At 38.3% G+C, this 15,542-nt stretch overlaps 1 protein-coding gene across 6 annotated transcripts in view; it reads left to right on the forward strand.

Moving 5' to 3' along the window:
- The window catches only part of Fbxw7 (F-box and WD repeat domain containing 7), a 163,436-nt gene that overhangs the window by 108,258 nt on the left and 39,636 nt on the right, over positions 1–15,542 (forward strand). The window contains exon 1 of one of the 6 annotated variants that reach the window (XM_031374228.1): positions 314–800. The exons of the other annotated variants lie outside the window; for them this stretch is intronic. Coding sequence (XP_031230088.1) covers positions 654–800 — 147 coding nt within the window. The 5' untranslated portion in view covers positions 314–653. Of the gene's footprint in view, positions 1–313; positions 801–15,542 lie in introns of those variants that run through there. 6 annotated transcript variants of the gene reach the window in all.

The raw sequence follows: 15,542 nt of genomic DNA on the forward strand, positions 1-15,542 counted from the left end.
ATTTATAATCTCTCATAAGATGATTCAAGGTTATTAATAGCTAGAGAGAGGTAGGGTATGTTTACTGTCTTGGTGAGCATGAGATAAAGAATGGTCTGTAAGGAAAGGGCAAAACGCTCACTGACAGACACTTGAAAAGAGCGCCCACTGATGCAGATAAGGCTCAACAAGCATGTTGTTTCCAACATGCATAAACAAATTTGCGTCGACTCAGAGCATTCTTCAGATACTTATAGTGACATAGAGTTGTGTGGGTGTTGAATTTTGTAAAGGAGCTCTTATTTTCCACTTTCTAGGGAGCACCTTGGTTATTCAGTTGGAGCACTCCCAGGACCCTGCAGCCCAGCCTTGCTTTGCTCCTGTCTGCACTGCTCACTTGCTGTGGGAGCTCACCAGCTGTTTGACTGGCAGGAGCAGGAGCGCTCACTTCAGGAGTTTATAATTCCTGGCTATTCTAGGACAGTTTGCACTTCACCAAGCCTCAGACAGGTCAGGACACTCGCAAAGAGAAGGTTGGAAGACAAAAGCGGCAGCAGGCCTGGGGTTCTCAGCCTTTTAAAACTACTAGTAGTTTTTTCAGTTTGGTGGTGAGTGTTTTAGTAATGTGCCTGTAGTACATGTAGAGAGTGTTCATCAACCAAGAGGAGTTTAAAATGTCAAAACCTGGAAAAGCTCCTGTGAACCATGGCTTGGTTCCTGTTGATCTTAAAAGTGCAAAAGAACCTCTGCCACACCAGACTGTGATGAAGATATTTAGCATTAGCATCATTGCCCAGGGCCTGCCTTTTTGTCGGAGACGGGTAAGTCTGTCATTTGAAAGCCTGAACGTTTATTTAAGTGCTGTTTCTCTTCCAGTAAAGCACTGCTTCAGATTGCCTGTGTGTATTTGTGAGGAGAGCGAACAATGCGTTGTTGGCCAAGGAACACTGACACAGCAACAGCTTTAGAGATGATCTGGAGCCTGCAAGGGCACCCTTTTGTCTCTTCTGTTTTTCATGAGATTAGAATCCTGTAAACTTATTTCAAACTGGTAAATGTGAAAACACTATGTCTTGAAATATGCTGATAGATGTTAGAACCTCAATTTTGTAGCTTTTATTTTGATGGGAAGCCAGAGCTGCTGTTGGTATATTCCTGACATGTGCGAAAGGCAGCATCCAGTGCAAAGAGCACTCCAGGCAGGTCCTTAAACTTTTGGGTCTGTACAGCTGGGTTATTTTTACAAGCTGTTTCATGAATTAAAACTTCATAAATTAAAAGAGATGTCACTTGTTTTGCTGAAACAGAAGTAGCACTCTGCTCTGTGATATAGTTTATATATAGCCATCCTGAGCTAACGTGGACTTTGCAGAACTATTGTTAATGTATAATCAACATAAGATCCAAGGGTGTTTCTCAGTATGACCCACTGAAACTGTAGTACTAGCAATATGCATTTCTTCTGACTTAGCTGGGGTTGCCATTTTGAATTATTTACTAGAGTGATGTATTTGTAGAAAGGAAATATGTTTATGATCCTGAACACAGTAGGCCCAAACAAACAAGTGTGTCTGTGTGTCTATGTCTGTCTGTCTGTTCCTTTGGAAGTAAATGAGAACGCGTTTAGTCAGTGTTGTCTGTGTCTTATTGTTACTCTTCTTTTTTTTTAACTGAAGGGGACAAGGAGAATAATCCATATCACTAGAATACTAGTTTTGTCTATATAGAGACATTTACTGAGATGTAAGTAAGTTTTGTAGTTTTTTTCTAATTAGCTTAGTTCCTTTTGAGTTATTTTAAGTTCTATCTGAATAAGTGGCAGCCATGTTGGAAAATGAAGTTAAAACAATGTCTTCTAAATTTTGAAACTAGAACGCAAAGTGTTCTCTTTTCCCGTTTCTTCTCTTCTTCCTTTTCTGTTTGTTCTGTCTTCATGTTTTCCTTGTCTTTCACCTGTCAGTTTGAAAGCTGCTGTGGAGTGAGGTCACTGCTCACATTTGAGATTTTACAAGAGGCCTCTGACAGCTGTAATGTCGTTCGCAAAATAAGTGGTTAGTTTACTCCTTCTGTAAAAGAAAATACAGCACAAATAAGTTTAAAAGACAAAAATTAGCAAACATAAAAACATATTAAACAAAGTATTAATAACCAAGTTAATTTTGTTCTCTTGTCTTGTTCTTATTTTGTAAGGAACATATGGATTTTTACTTTGCAGGAGACTTTATGTCACAGTGCGTTTGTTTGGAAACGACACAGAGCTGACCTTAGGAAGAATTAAGGAGGGCCTTGAGGGTTTCCGGCAGGTTTCTGATGTCACTGCTCTGACTTTCCTAAGTTACTATGCTAAGTTACAGCCATGCAGCTGCAATGCCAGGCTAAACCAAGTATAGGAATCCAAGTTGTCCTAGAAAATTAGAAGTAAAGAACATGGCTAAAGATTTGAAACAGTCTTTTAATCAGTATATCCAGGTTTTGTTTTATTAAAACAGTGTTGACTCTGGCATGACTCACTGTCTCTGACTCCTGGAAACATCAGAGTTATGAGACCTTCTCTCTCCACATTTGGTTACTTTAAATGGATTTTCATTATCTTTGTTCATTTAGTATGACACATATTTTAAGTGTTTATGAGAGAATTTTTCTGAAATGCCACATAGTTTGGTCACATTTCATGCCGGATGTTTTGGAGAGCATCGTATCCCTCCATAGGTGCTGACTCAGTTGGTGTTTGTGGGGATAATGTTTTGAACAAAATCGAAAGCATGACAGTATGAAAATTGTGGGAAATTCTTTATAACCATAATTATAGCTACAGTTTTAACTTTCATCTCTTTTTGTTTTTTTTTTTTTTAAAGAAAATGTGTTTATCTTATCAAAGTATCACAACTATGTGGGTAGTCTAATTTATCAGTTTTTCTAGGCTCTCACCTAACATGTGTGAGCATTAAAGTTTTTTGTAACAGTAAATAAATAACAAACTACCTGCTGATCAGTCACTATTGAGTTAAAGTACTTTAGCATTAAAGAACCCATCAGCTAGAATACTTGGTAAAAATCAGCTCTATAGGGGGCCGGAGCGATGGCTCTGATTTTGTTGTTGTTGTTGTTGTTTTGTTTTTTATTAGATGTTTTCTTTATTTACATTGCAAATTTTATCCCCTCTGAAAACCTCCCTATCCCATTCCTTTCTCCCTGCTCACTGACCCACCCTTTCCCGCTTCCTGGCCCTGGCATTCCCTTACACTGAGCATCAAGCCTTCACAAGACCAAGGGCCTCTCCTCTCATTGATGTCCACAAGGCCATCCTCTGCTAATATGAGGCTAGAGCCATGGGTCCCTCCATGTGTACTCTTTGTTTGGTGGTTTAGTCCCTGGGAGTTCTGGGGGTACTGTTGGTTGATATTATTGTTCCTCCTATGGGGCTGCAAACCCCTTCAGCTCCTTGGGTTCTTTCTCTAGCCCCTCAATTGGGGATTTTGTGCTCAGTCCAATGGATGACTGTGAACATCCATTTCTGTATTAGTCAGGCACTAGCAGAGCCTCACAGGAGTCAGCTATATCAGGCTCCTGTCAGTAAGCACTTGTTGGCATCCACAATAGTGTCTGGGTTGGGTAACTGTATATAGGATGGATCCCTAGGTGGGACAGTCACTAGATGGTCTTTCCTCCAGTTTCTGCTCCAAACTTGTCTCTGTATTTTCTACCATGGGTATTTTGAACCCACTTTAAGAAGGACTGAAGTATCCACACTGTGGTCTTCCTTCTTGAGCTTCATGTGGTCTGTGAATTGTATCTTGGGTATTCTGAACTTCTGGGCTAATATTCACTTATCAGTAAGTGCATACCATGTGTGTTCTTTTGTGATTGTGTTACCGTTGTTAATAGTGCAGACTGTTCTCATATTAGTGGCTGCAAGTTTGGTCCCCACACAGAAGGAACATAGCCTACCTGTAGTTCCTGCCCCACTGGTACTCTCTACTGGACTTCACAAGCACCTGCATTCACATTCAGAGACGCCCTCTACACACACACACACACACACACACCTGTAAAAGTAATCTTAAAAGATACGCTCCATAGGTACTTCTTGATATCAAGGAAGTTTGGGGTTGAACTTGTAAATTTAGGAAGCTCTGATTATCCTTTAGGAAAGCAGAAATACTGCATGAGTGGCTTTATTTCTCCATCATTGAAACTGGAATGTTTTTAATTATGCTAGTAACATTAATAGCATTCTGAAATTCCAGTTTCATTATTTTTCTACATTTTTGGGCACTTCTAAAACAAGAATGCAGCATTGATTTTTCTGTTTACTAAGAGAAATATTGGTAAATCTTACAGTTGGTGTATTAGAAGAAAACCATTTTTACAGTTAATAAGTCTCACTTATTCACTCATTTCAGCTTTGGAGCACCCAAGTATCTAAGACTATTCTTGTAGAATTACTCTTTAAGTGTTACTATTTTGATATGCTGTTGTTGGTTTAGATCAGATTCTTAAACATCTGGTGTGCATGGAAGACTGAGTAGGGTAGACCTTGTGCACAAGCAATGAGTATAGGAAAGGACTCACGGATCCTTTTCTGTTCATTTGTGTTTAGGTTTTGAGACAGTCTTACTGTATAATTCAGGCTGGCCTTGAACTAGAAATCCTTCTGTTGCGCCCTTCCTAGTACCAGGCTTTTGGTGTGTGCACCACCACATCTGATTTTAAAGAGCACAATATGTAGCCTAGGTACTGCACTACTGGATTATTAGTTTGTTTTTGTTTTTTGCCATTTTCGTCCTTAGCAACTTAAATGTGAGCAGAATACCGTAGACCAGAACAGGTGAGCTCTCCCAGTTTTCATGGTGATTCTGAGCAGTGGTCTTACTTGTTGTCCTTACTGCCATCTCTGTGGTCTACATATACCTTTTCCTAACATGCTTGGCACTTTTCAGCTACCGTGATAATTAGGTTTGGAAGATAAGTCTGGGAGCATATTATGTTAAAATTTATTTCTCTGAGGGAAAATACTTAAAGTTTCAAAGCATCAACTAACAAGTTAATTTTTGTAGCACAGTCCATTTGTAATCTTAAAAAGTCTTTTGTGTAATCACCTTCAAGATTTTTAACTTAAGCTACACATTGAGACAGTTTTACTCATTAAAATCTTGAAATGTTTATGTCGCTGGCTGGATTGTTCTTTGTTGCCTTGTTAGCCAGAGATCATACCGAATCAGCTGAGTTCAGCTGGCAGCCATCGAGAAGGTCTCCCTGACGCTGGCGCACTGTCCTTCCTGTCCACAGCCTCAGTCAGTGCTTTGGACAAGGACAAAATGCCACAGCACCTCTTCAGCAACATTGTTTAGGGTTTGGATTTTTTCTTAATCATTATGCCATTAATAGAGACAACACTGTATTCAAATTTTTAGTGTTCTTTCAGACATAACCTAGTGGGTCATTTTGTATGTATAGACTTCTGTTAGTTTAGGTTGTATGTAATTTTAATCTGGTTCTTTTAGTGGACTTTAGACCAGTCAGTTAGTTTTTCAGAAAAGGTCTGCCACAATTATTAAGAAAATGTATTGGGTTTTTGTTTGTTTATTTTTTCTGTTTTGTTTTTAGGAAGAATGTCTCTAATGATCCCGTTTGTAGTAAAATCTTCATATGTATAGAGATTTTTTGTGTTACTAAAAACTATACCACAATCATGAGGGCCTTTCTTGGTAAAGCAAAAGTATAAATTACTACCATTCTGAATTTAGAAATGTAATATCTCCCCAAATTATCTGAATTGAGTAGGTTATGTAATAAATTTTATTTTCCTTTAATAACTTACATCTCAAAAATAGGATGTGTTTATTATATGCAAAATAAAAGATTTTCTTTACTACTTCCTAAATTGTTAGTAATTCTACTGCTCAGAAGCAACCAAAACAATAATTTTAAATATTTAATTATTTTTATGCAAAATTGGCAGTTAGACCCATTCTCTCTCTTTTTTTTTTTAATGAGTACACTGTTGCTATCTTCAGACTCACCAGAAGAGGGCATCAGATCCCATTACAGATGGCTGTAAGCCACCACGTGGTTGCTGGGAATTGAACTCAGGACCTCTGGAAGAGCAGTCAGTGCTCTTAACCACTGAGCCATCTCTCCAGCTCCTAGACCCATTCTTAATGTATTGTTTGTGTTTCTCTAAGACTGTGCGTACTGGTAAATGTCTAATCTGCCACATGAATGTGGCATGATTCTTCTATGATTGTTAATTTAAATAGTGACATACTTTGGCCATATACATACAAAAAAACTTTTAATCATATTATTGTGCGCAGATTTGTAACTTTATTCTGTTTTTAGTGGATAGTAGTAAATTGTTTTCCAGAAAATTGTACCAATTTTAAAATACCACAGGGCCCATCTAACCTTACTATAAAACATACAGATAACCCTAAGCCTATTTATTCTTACATAAACCTCTTATGAACATTTTACTTAGGTGATGCCTGGTCCAATATTTCCATTAAGTACATATCATCATACTCCATGAAGAAAATGTAAAAAGAAATCTAAAATTACTTATTCATAGTGATCATCTTTCTTTGTGGAAAAGGACCTTTGCCAGAGACCTGTATTATTTCCAATTATAAGGATTTTCTACTCTTCTTGTTGCTATGTTTCTGTGTCTTTGTCCAAATAGATTGTCCACATGTGTGATTTTAAAAATGTATTTCTGATTCAACATTGTTGGTTTATTGCTGGTCTTCTGATAGATGTCTTGATTTTTTTTGTCACATTATACTCTTACACTCCTGGATTTTAGTGAGATATTTTTACAGTATTAATGGCAGCCTCTCCCAAAGTATACTGCTATTAATAATCTCCACTACGAGAGTCCTTCTCATGCTAGCAGCAGCAGCTGCCAGAGACACTTGCCTGTTCCTTACACAGTGTTACTTAGGTCACATCTGTCACAGCTTTGCCCATTAGCCACTTTCTGGGCTTACCCTTTTTCCCTCGCTCTGTTGAGTTCCATTCCCACCACGATTAACTTTTGATCATCATAGTTTTAGCGAGTCTTCTTGTTTAAGATGCCTGGGTGGTCAGCTGCAATTCAACTTGGTTTCCACGTAGTTTAGTGTCTGTTTCCAGAACCTTCAGCTGAATATATAAACATATGTGAGTATCTCTTCAGCAGAGATAAATGTAACACATTTTAACACACATCAGCCCCCTTGTGTTACTGTGGATCTTTGTCTCTGTGGGTTCTTCTAAGACCTCACAGTGGAGCCTGGCTGGCTGGCTGCACCTTCCTCCAGGTGCTGTGCTTCTTTGTGCCCTAGTGGTCCGCATCCATTATCCTTAACCCCAGTGTGCTCACTTTTCTACCGTTGCCCTTGCTCAGTGGTGCCGTGTGACATTTCGTAGGAACACTTGGTGGCTTCAGTTGGGCTCTCCACTCTTAGACCATAGAGGCTGACTCCAATACTTTTTATGCTGCAGGTGATATGCAGGAGAAAGTTAGTGTTCAGATTTGTAGAACTGGTTTGTTGAAATAGCTGTTAAAGTTGGAAATTTCTTCTAGGAGTTTTTGTACTCTTAGAGCATGGCATGTTTTTGTTTACTGTTTTTTCAAATGACTATGCAGCTGTGATTTTGAATATTTCATTTTCTAAATTTAACCAAACTCAGATACAGTTTGACACTTAATTTTAAAAGTAATTACTACTTACCAATTTTGAAAGTAAAGCCGAAACAAATATGCAGTGTAGTCATTTAGGAGTTACTTTTGAGAGTCATTTAGGAGGTACGGGGGGGGGGGGGCTTGAAGATGCCAGAAAAGGCTAAAAGAGAAAAAAATCCTAATACTCAGAAGACAAAGGTCAGTATTGTGGTAGGAGCTGATCTAGAAACAGCTTTGAGTGAGGAGGTACAAACATTGCTCTTTGCAGGTTACTTACCATGTGACATCATGCAATTTAAAATCCTACCAGTCTTTTTATTCCTGAACACTTTGTACAGACATGAGTAAATAGAGTAGAAATCAGGAGTTTCCTGGGGAAACTGTAGTCTCTAGCATGCAAGGCACTGCTAAAAATAGAAGCTCCTATACAGGGCTGTGCAAAAATTTAGAACAAACAAGCAGTCAGACAAACAAAACCCTGCAACCTTTTAAGCATCTTCAATCTGTGGTAAAACTTAAAGCCATTGTAATGCAAAAGGGGGAATGCCTAAATGGGCCACTGTACAAAAAGGGCCCCCCAACAGTTAAGAAAAGACTTCAGAATGAGGGCATCCTGAGTTGTGCAGGCAAATGGATGAACTAGGAAATATCGTCCTGAGTGAGGTAACTCAGACCCAAAAAGGACACGCATGGTATGTACTCACTAAGAAAAGTACTCACAAGAAAAGTACAGAATACCCATGATACAGTCCACAGAACTCAAAAGGTTAACAAGTCAAAGGGCCCAAGTGAGGACTCATCAATCCCACTTAGGAGGGAGAAGAAAGCAATCATGGGGGTGGGTGGGGAGGGGGTTGGAGGGATAGACATGAATGGAAATGGGGACAGGGAGGGGAAGAGGGGAACATGATCAGGTATTAGGTAGGGGAAAAGGACTGAAGCCCTGAGGGCCAACAGAAAGAATGGAAACAGGCAACCTCAGGAGGTAGGAGGTGAGGGGACCCTCCCGAATGCACCAGGGACCTGGTAGGTGAGAGACTCTCAGGACTCAAAGGAAGGGACTGTAGATGAAATGCCCTACAGTAGAGAGAGGGAACTTGTAGAACCCACCTCCAGCAGAAAGACAGGGCATCAAGTAAGGTATGGGGTTGCCATCCCAAAGTCAAAAACTCTGACCCATAATTGTTCCTGTCTGAAAGAATTACAGGGATGGAAATGAAGAGAAGCCTGAGGAAAAGAAGGTCCAGCAACAGGCCCAAAGTAGGATCCAGCTCAAGAGGAGGTCCCAAGGCCTGACACTATTACTGAGGCTATGGAGTTCTCACAAAAAGGGACTTATCATGACTGCCCTCTGAAAGACCCAACAAGCAGCTGAAAGAGTCAGATGTAGATATTTGCACCTAACCAGTGGACAGAAGCTGCTGGCCGGTGTGGTTGAATTAGGGAAAAGGTAGAAGAAGCTGAGGAGGAGAGCAACCCTGTAGGACGACCAGCAGTCTCAATTAACCTGGACCCCTGAGATCTCTCAGACACTGGACCACCAACCAGGCAGCATGCACCAGCTGCTATGAGGACCCCAACACATACATAGCAGAGGACTGCCGGATCTGGGTTCAGTCAGAGAAGATGCACCTAACTCTGGAGATACTAGAGGCCCCAGGGAGTGGGGAGGTATGGTGGGGTGGGGTGGGGGAGTGATGGTGGTTGGGGACATCCTTGTGAGGATGGGGGGAGGACCTATGGGATGTGGAACAGTCGGAGGGTAGACAGGAAGGGGGATAAAAAAGAGAGATCAAATAAAATTAAAAAAGAAAAGAAAAGAAAAAGACTTCAGATAGCTTTGTTTTCCAAGAGCTGAGCTGAGGATGGCAGAGGATGACTGTTGCTTGTGTTTAATCTAACAAGACTGTGCTAGCTCTGCTGCTGCCCATATCCACCTACATTGGGCCAGTAAACACTGAATACCCGAAACCAAGTTGAGAACTTTTCTGTAACCTTTGGATTAAACAGGACTAGAGAGAATTCTGTGCTCTTCCAGAGTCCACAGATAAATACTCTTACAGATGCTGCTGTTTTGATGACAATAAAGTGAGGCAGTGAAAACATCTAATTTGCTATGTAGATATGCAGATGAGATACTACTTTATACGTATTTCTAAAAAAATACCTTTGTATAGCACATAGGATAACCTCATTAAGTAGTTTGAGTTACATTATTCCTACTTCCGTGTGTGATAGATCTGAGAACTTGTCTTACAACTAGGAGATAAGTAATCCCTTCTGATTGAGGTAGTGGGCCGCACGGCGAGGGTGTTAGTGACCTCTTCACAGCAGAGAGGCTTCTCATTGCACTGCTGCTAGGATTGCTTTGATCTTGTCTTTGGTCTGATGCTAGTACTAATGGCCACCCGAAGATCCTGAGTATGTGGAACAGAGTTGAGAGCCTGGAATGGACCCCTTCATAAAACCTGTCATCCTTACATTCCTCACATACGATGATCTCCACATGTAATTGTGACATTGCTTTCTAGACAGTTGTCATCAGATCTTAGTAGTGTTGGGTTTTGCTTCCTTTGTTAAGTGTAAATATAAAGCAAATTAAAGGAGCACATGCTATACAAATGTACACCCACACTGAGGAAACACTGAATCGTGTCTTACCACATAAGCCGTACGGGCAGTAAGTAGCCTTAATCCAACAGGTGGGGTACTCACACCTGTAACATGCATTTTAAGAAATGAGTTGAATGTCAAGACTGGTAGAGTGAGCAACAAATAAAAAAATTCTGTAAAAATAAACTTGGAAGTAAGTTCCTGGCAGAGTAAAGTGTTTGAAATAAGTCTGCGCAGTCCCTTGCCTGCATAGCACAAATCTAACAAGTCCTAGAAACTAAGACTTAAAAGACGTAAAGTTGATGTACAGTGGCCTCCTTTAACACTTATTTAAGTAATCAGTTTGCTGCAGAAATAATGTAATATGCTCTGAGTTTTTGTGATATGTTCTTTATGTGCCGCATTTCCTTTCTAAAGTTAAAAATGCACATACAGATGAATGCAGCTATCTTCAAAGTTAGAGAACCAAGTCTGTTGGACTGTAGCATTCATAGCTATCATTTATATATAAAAACTGAAGATACTTGGAGATTTCAGGACTGTTTAAACTTTCTCTTAAGTCTCTGTGTATATATGAACTTAAAGCATGCATTACATAGATAAACACCTAAATTCTATTACCTAGTTAATAGATAGGTCAATGTAATATGATGACAGTTTGTGGTTTAAGTATTTTCATCAGTGATTAAAATGTGGCAAATGTGTACATTAAATGATGGGAAAGAACCCCAACCACATTTGATGGTCTGTGCACATTAAAATAAGAGCAAAGCTAAATTAAGTTTAACCTTCCATTACAGATTATGTCTGTTCTCTGTGCATTTGGCTAGTATTGTAGATGGATAAGACAGAATGGCTTCCCATAAGGAGACCACTGATGGCCTTTCTGTCTCTTGAGAGATGTATCTCCTGTTATCATTCTATAGTCATATGTCAAAAAACAAAAAACAAAAAAAAAACAGAAGAACAAGCTGGATACTATGTACATGCCTATAATGCAAGCACTTGGAAGATTAAGACTGGAAGATGAATGAGCTCAACTCAGCCTGGGCTGCATAGTGGGACCCTGTCTCAAACAAAAACAAAACCATAGGTACATGATTTCATTCATTCATCAAATAGGTATTAAATAAGCAAGATAATCATTATAGTTACAGGATGCATTTGTATTTGGGTTGTGCCAAAATACAATGTGTCAGCAGACACTTTTATTTTTACTTTTTAATGATTTACTTACTATGCACTTTAAAGTGTGTGTGTGTGTGTGTGTGTGTGTTTGTGTGTGTGTGTGTGTGTTTGTGTGTGTGTGTGTGTGTGTGTGTGTGTGTGTACATGTATACAGGGCTCTACAGAGGCCGGAGGTATCGGATCACCTAGAACTTGAGTTCCAGGTTGTTGTAAGCCACCTAATGAGTACTCAGACCCATTGAGGTCCTCTGCAAGCCCAGTGCACACTCTTAGCTGAGGAGCATCTCCCAGCCCTCTTTTATTACAAGCTTGTATTTTAAAATTATTTGGCAATAATTTATGTTAAAGTTTCTTCATAAGTATATACATATACATGGATAAAAACACTTTGAATTCTAGCCCTTACTAAAATATATAATCTGTTTGTTCTCAGAAATTCTAGTACAGAAAATACAGTTTGAATTCTCTTTAAAGAATATGTGATTTCCCTTTACTCGTGTTTTTATAACAAGACTTTTGTTCAAGAATCTTTAATTTCCTGTCGGTCACATCTCAGTGGTTTGCTTCTGAATCATTCCTGGGTCATAATCGAGTTCTGCGCTCCCTCTCACTGACTGTGCAAAAAGTTACATAAGTTAGCTGTCTCTAACACACCAACCAGTTAAATAATAATAGAAATAATCTAGGAGGTTTTGAAATGTGGTGTACAATTTTCTGCTGAGGTAATAGCAGCCTCCTATCTGAGGTAAATAAATGTAAGCCTAAAGTAATCCAAGACAGAAAAGGTTAAATACTGATCCTAAAAGTACATGGACAGTTAACATGCATGTTTTGGGTTATGATAGCTTTATATGATGACATTGAGTTCTGTTTTGAGAAGAAAAACATACAGAAATGTTGAATAACACTCGATTATTTAAAATTTCTTCCTTGCTGGTCTTGAGTATAGAAATTGAAATTTGTTATTCTTGTGCTTATTTACATTTTTCGGTGTGTGGGTGGTTCATAATGATAGTTCACTTGTGAGCAATTTAAGCCTAAACAGCTTTTCAATCATCCACAGAAATCTTTACCAGTTTAGATTTAAAGTATCATTGTTACTACTACAGTGAACATATAGGGGCAGTATTGCACCGTTTTTTGTAAATCTTGTCTGAATTTGAGGATATTTAAACAGTTGCAGTTACAGGCTTGTTCTTAGATGAATGATAACAGTATATCTCACTTTTAAATGCACAGTTGCACCTGCTTTGTGAAGTCCAATTCAGGTTCATATATGGATTAGAAAAAAAAAATTCTTGTTTTACAGAGTCCTTAATTTGTATTTGAAGTCAAAGGATATGTTGTTAATAAAAAGAGTAAAATCCATCTGAAGTTAGACAACAAAATGTAACTAATTCATGAAAATTTGCAAACTACTAAAATCAGTGCAGTTTGTTTTAAACTGCTTTATAAGAATGTGAAGGATTTTTTTTTTTTGTCAACTTGTCAAGCAAACAAAACCTAGATTAATATATGGTCTTACTTTAAGATTCTTCAGTTGATATATTCTATTTTTCAATATTAAAGTAGTGAGATTATTACAAACTTTGTTATAGATTTTTGCAGGGTTTTTTTTTCTGACTCTCACTGAGGGAGAACTGAGCAGTTGTTTTCAATGTATTACTTTGTTGTTCTCAGTGCTTCCTATGATCCGAGTACTACTTGGCACACTGAGAATCAACAGCGAACAAAGCAAACCCCGGTTTCACTGTTGGTTCATGTCAGAAGAGCAGAGAACTTAAGTGTGTGGATGATGGTGCTGTCCAAACCTGGGTGTGAGCTCTCACTCTTTCCTTTGCTAAGTGAGCCTTAGTAAGTCAGCCTAGTGAATGGAGAGGGTTCTACTACCTCATAGGGTGGCTGTGATGGCCAAACAAAAGCATCCATAGGAAGTGGGGCTCTGTAACAAGAGCTCACTGTCCTCAGGCCCACGTGGCTAAAGAGCAAGATCAGTTCTCAATATCAGCATATCTTACTTTTACTTCTGATATAGTAATAATTTTTACTGTTTTTAGAATTATTGTTTTGAATATTTTTTAAATTGTGAAAGAACCTGCATAGCATCCATTTTGAATAGTCAGTATGTTTTAGTTTGCTGAATGACTGGTAATCATTGCCTCTAGAAAGTTGATGTGGCTTGGTTCACATTATGTAGATTCATTCAGTGTGACTACCCTGTGTAAAAATTAACCCCATTATGTCTGTATCAATGAGAAAATGATAGGTGACATCTTTGTATTTTGTGTGCAGATTCTCACGTGCTTAGAATAAGTGTGTTGGCTTGGAATCCTATTAAGTAGAATTTTTACAAGTACTAAATAAGAATTGAAAACAGTTTATTGGTTCATGTGTTCTGTCGTTTGCTTCACTGTCTCTAGTCAGTTCCTTACATTTATAATTTTAAATTCTGATCTGAAACCCTTTCTCTTTCCTCAGCCCCTCAAATTCGGTAATTAAGAAGTGGAACACATTTGATGGCATCTTTGAAAATGATCTGATCAAAGCAGTCCTCATTACTGTGTAGGGAGAGACACTAAAGCATTTGAAGATCAGCCTCATATGTTAGCAGATATACTTAAACATTTAGGCCTTTCTTTGCTATACTGTGCTTTCTTCATTCTTTTATATTTTAGTCGTATAGGAACCATGCTTTAACATGCTTACAGGTATGAAGCCCTGCACACACAGGGCTACACATTATTCAGGTATGCACCCTGTTTAATAGCTTATCAGCTATGTTCCTGCTGCAACTGCTTCCCGGAGGGGAAGTGTTGTTCTGCTGTTTTCATATTAGCTTTGTTATCATGCAGTATTTCTCAGCTGCTCACACTCATTACCATACAGCTGGAGTGTAGACGAGGAGGGAGCAGGCAGAAGTTGTACTGGCTACAAGAATAAGAAGCTCTTTTGCAGATGGGGTGCTGGCAGATGGGGCATGTGTTTGAGCAGGTTTTACTAATGACAAAGTGTGTTAAATATCATTCTCAGGAAGTCCAAGGTCATTGTCATGAAGTTAGAGCTTTCGAGGTTCTTCAGCTTTGTGCAGAGCAGACCTTTTTAGAATCCTAATTAATAAAAATGTAATAAATGACAAGCAACAACTCCTGGAAACATCTGATGAGTTTTTTCTTTATTTTAGTATATTTTATCTTTCTCTAACATGATCTAAGAAGCATTAATCCTATCAATTAGAGTCTCTTACTACTTTGTGCTGGCATAATTTTAAATTTATTTACAAATTTATTTACAAAAGTATATGCTTTGGAAAAATACAGTAGCATTCAGTTTTGCTATATTATGTTAAACAATTAGAAGATCAAATGGCAAAAGAATTGGAAATCTGTGTGTCTGTTGTCGAGCATTCTGAAGATTAAGTTGAAGTGTGTGACACATACTTGTAAAGTTAGACAGAAATGGTATTAACAGGGGTGTGTCTCTTGTTAAAATATTTTGTGCTTAATTTTTCATACCCATAAAAACATACGAAGTCGAATTGAAATAACTGCCAATACTTACTTTTTCAAAAGTTCTAGCCAGTTGAGGGAGCACACAACTGTAGTGTCAGGACTTGGGAGGCTGAGGCAGCTTGATGCCACTCTGTGCTGCTTAGTGACTACCAGGCTAGCCAAGACGGTGTACCAAGACTGAAGAAAAGTAACAACAAAAAAGTTTTTCAGTGGCTTCTTACTCCTTTTGACCCTTTTAAATAACTGCAGTTTTTTATATATCACATTTCAGTAGAAGTTGATTTAAAAGAACAGCTAAAGCAAAATACAGCTGTGCAATTGTATGTAAAACACACAGTATCTCCTTTCATTTTAATAAAAATAGAACTCTTATTTTTGTTAATGGAGATTAAATAACACATTATATATAAAATATAGATAGCTAGTTTCAGGATTTGTGGTCACATGTTTGCTTACAAACTTTCATGATTCTATTTTCTTTTTTTTTTAATTTTCTTGATTAGTTGAGGCACAAAAATCTGTTAATGCCTATAAATAAATAAATAAATAAATAAATAAACAAACAAATCTGTATGAGATATTCAGGA

Source organism: Mastomys coucha, unplaced genomic scaffold, assembly GCF_008632895.1.
Source record: "Mastomys coucha isolate ucsf_1 unplaced genomic scaffold, UCSF_Mcou_1 pScaffold16, whole genome shotgun sequence".
Lineage (NCBI taxonomy): Eukaryota > Metazoa > Chordata > Mammalia > Rodentia > Muridae > Mastomys > Mastomys coucha.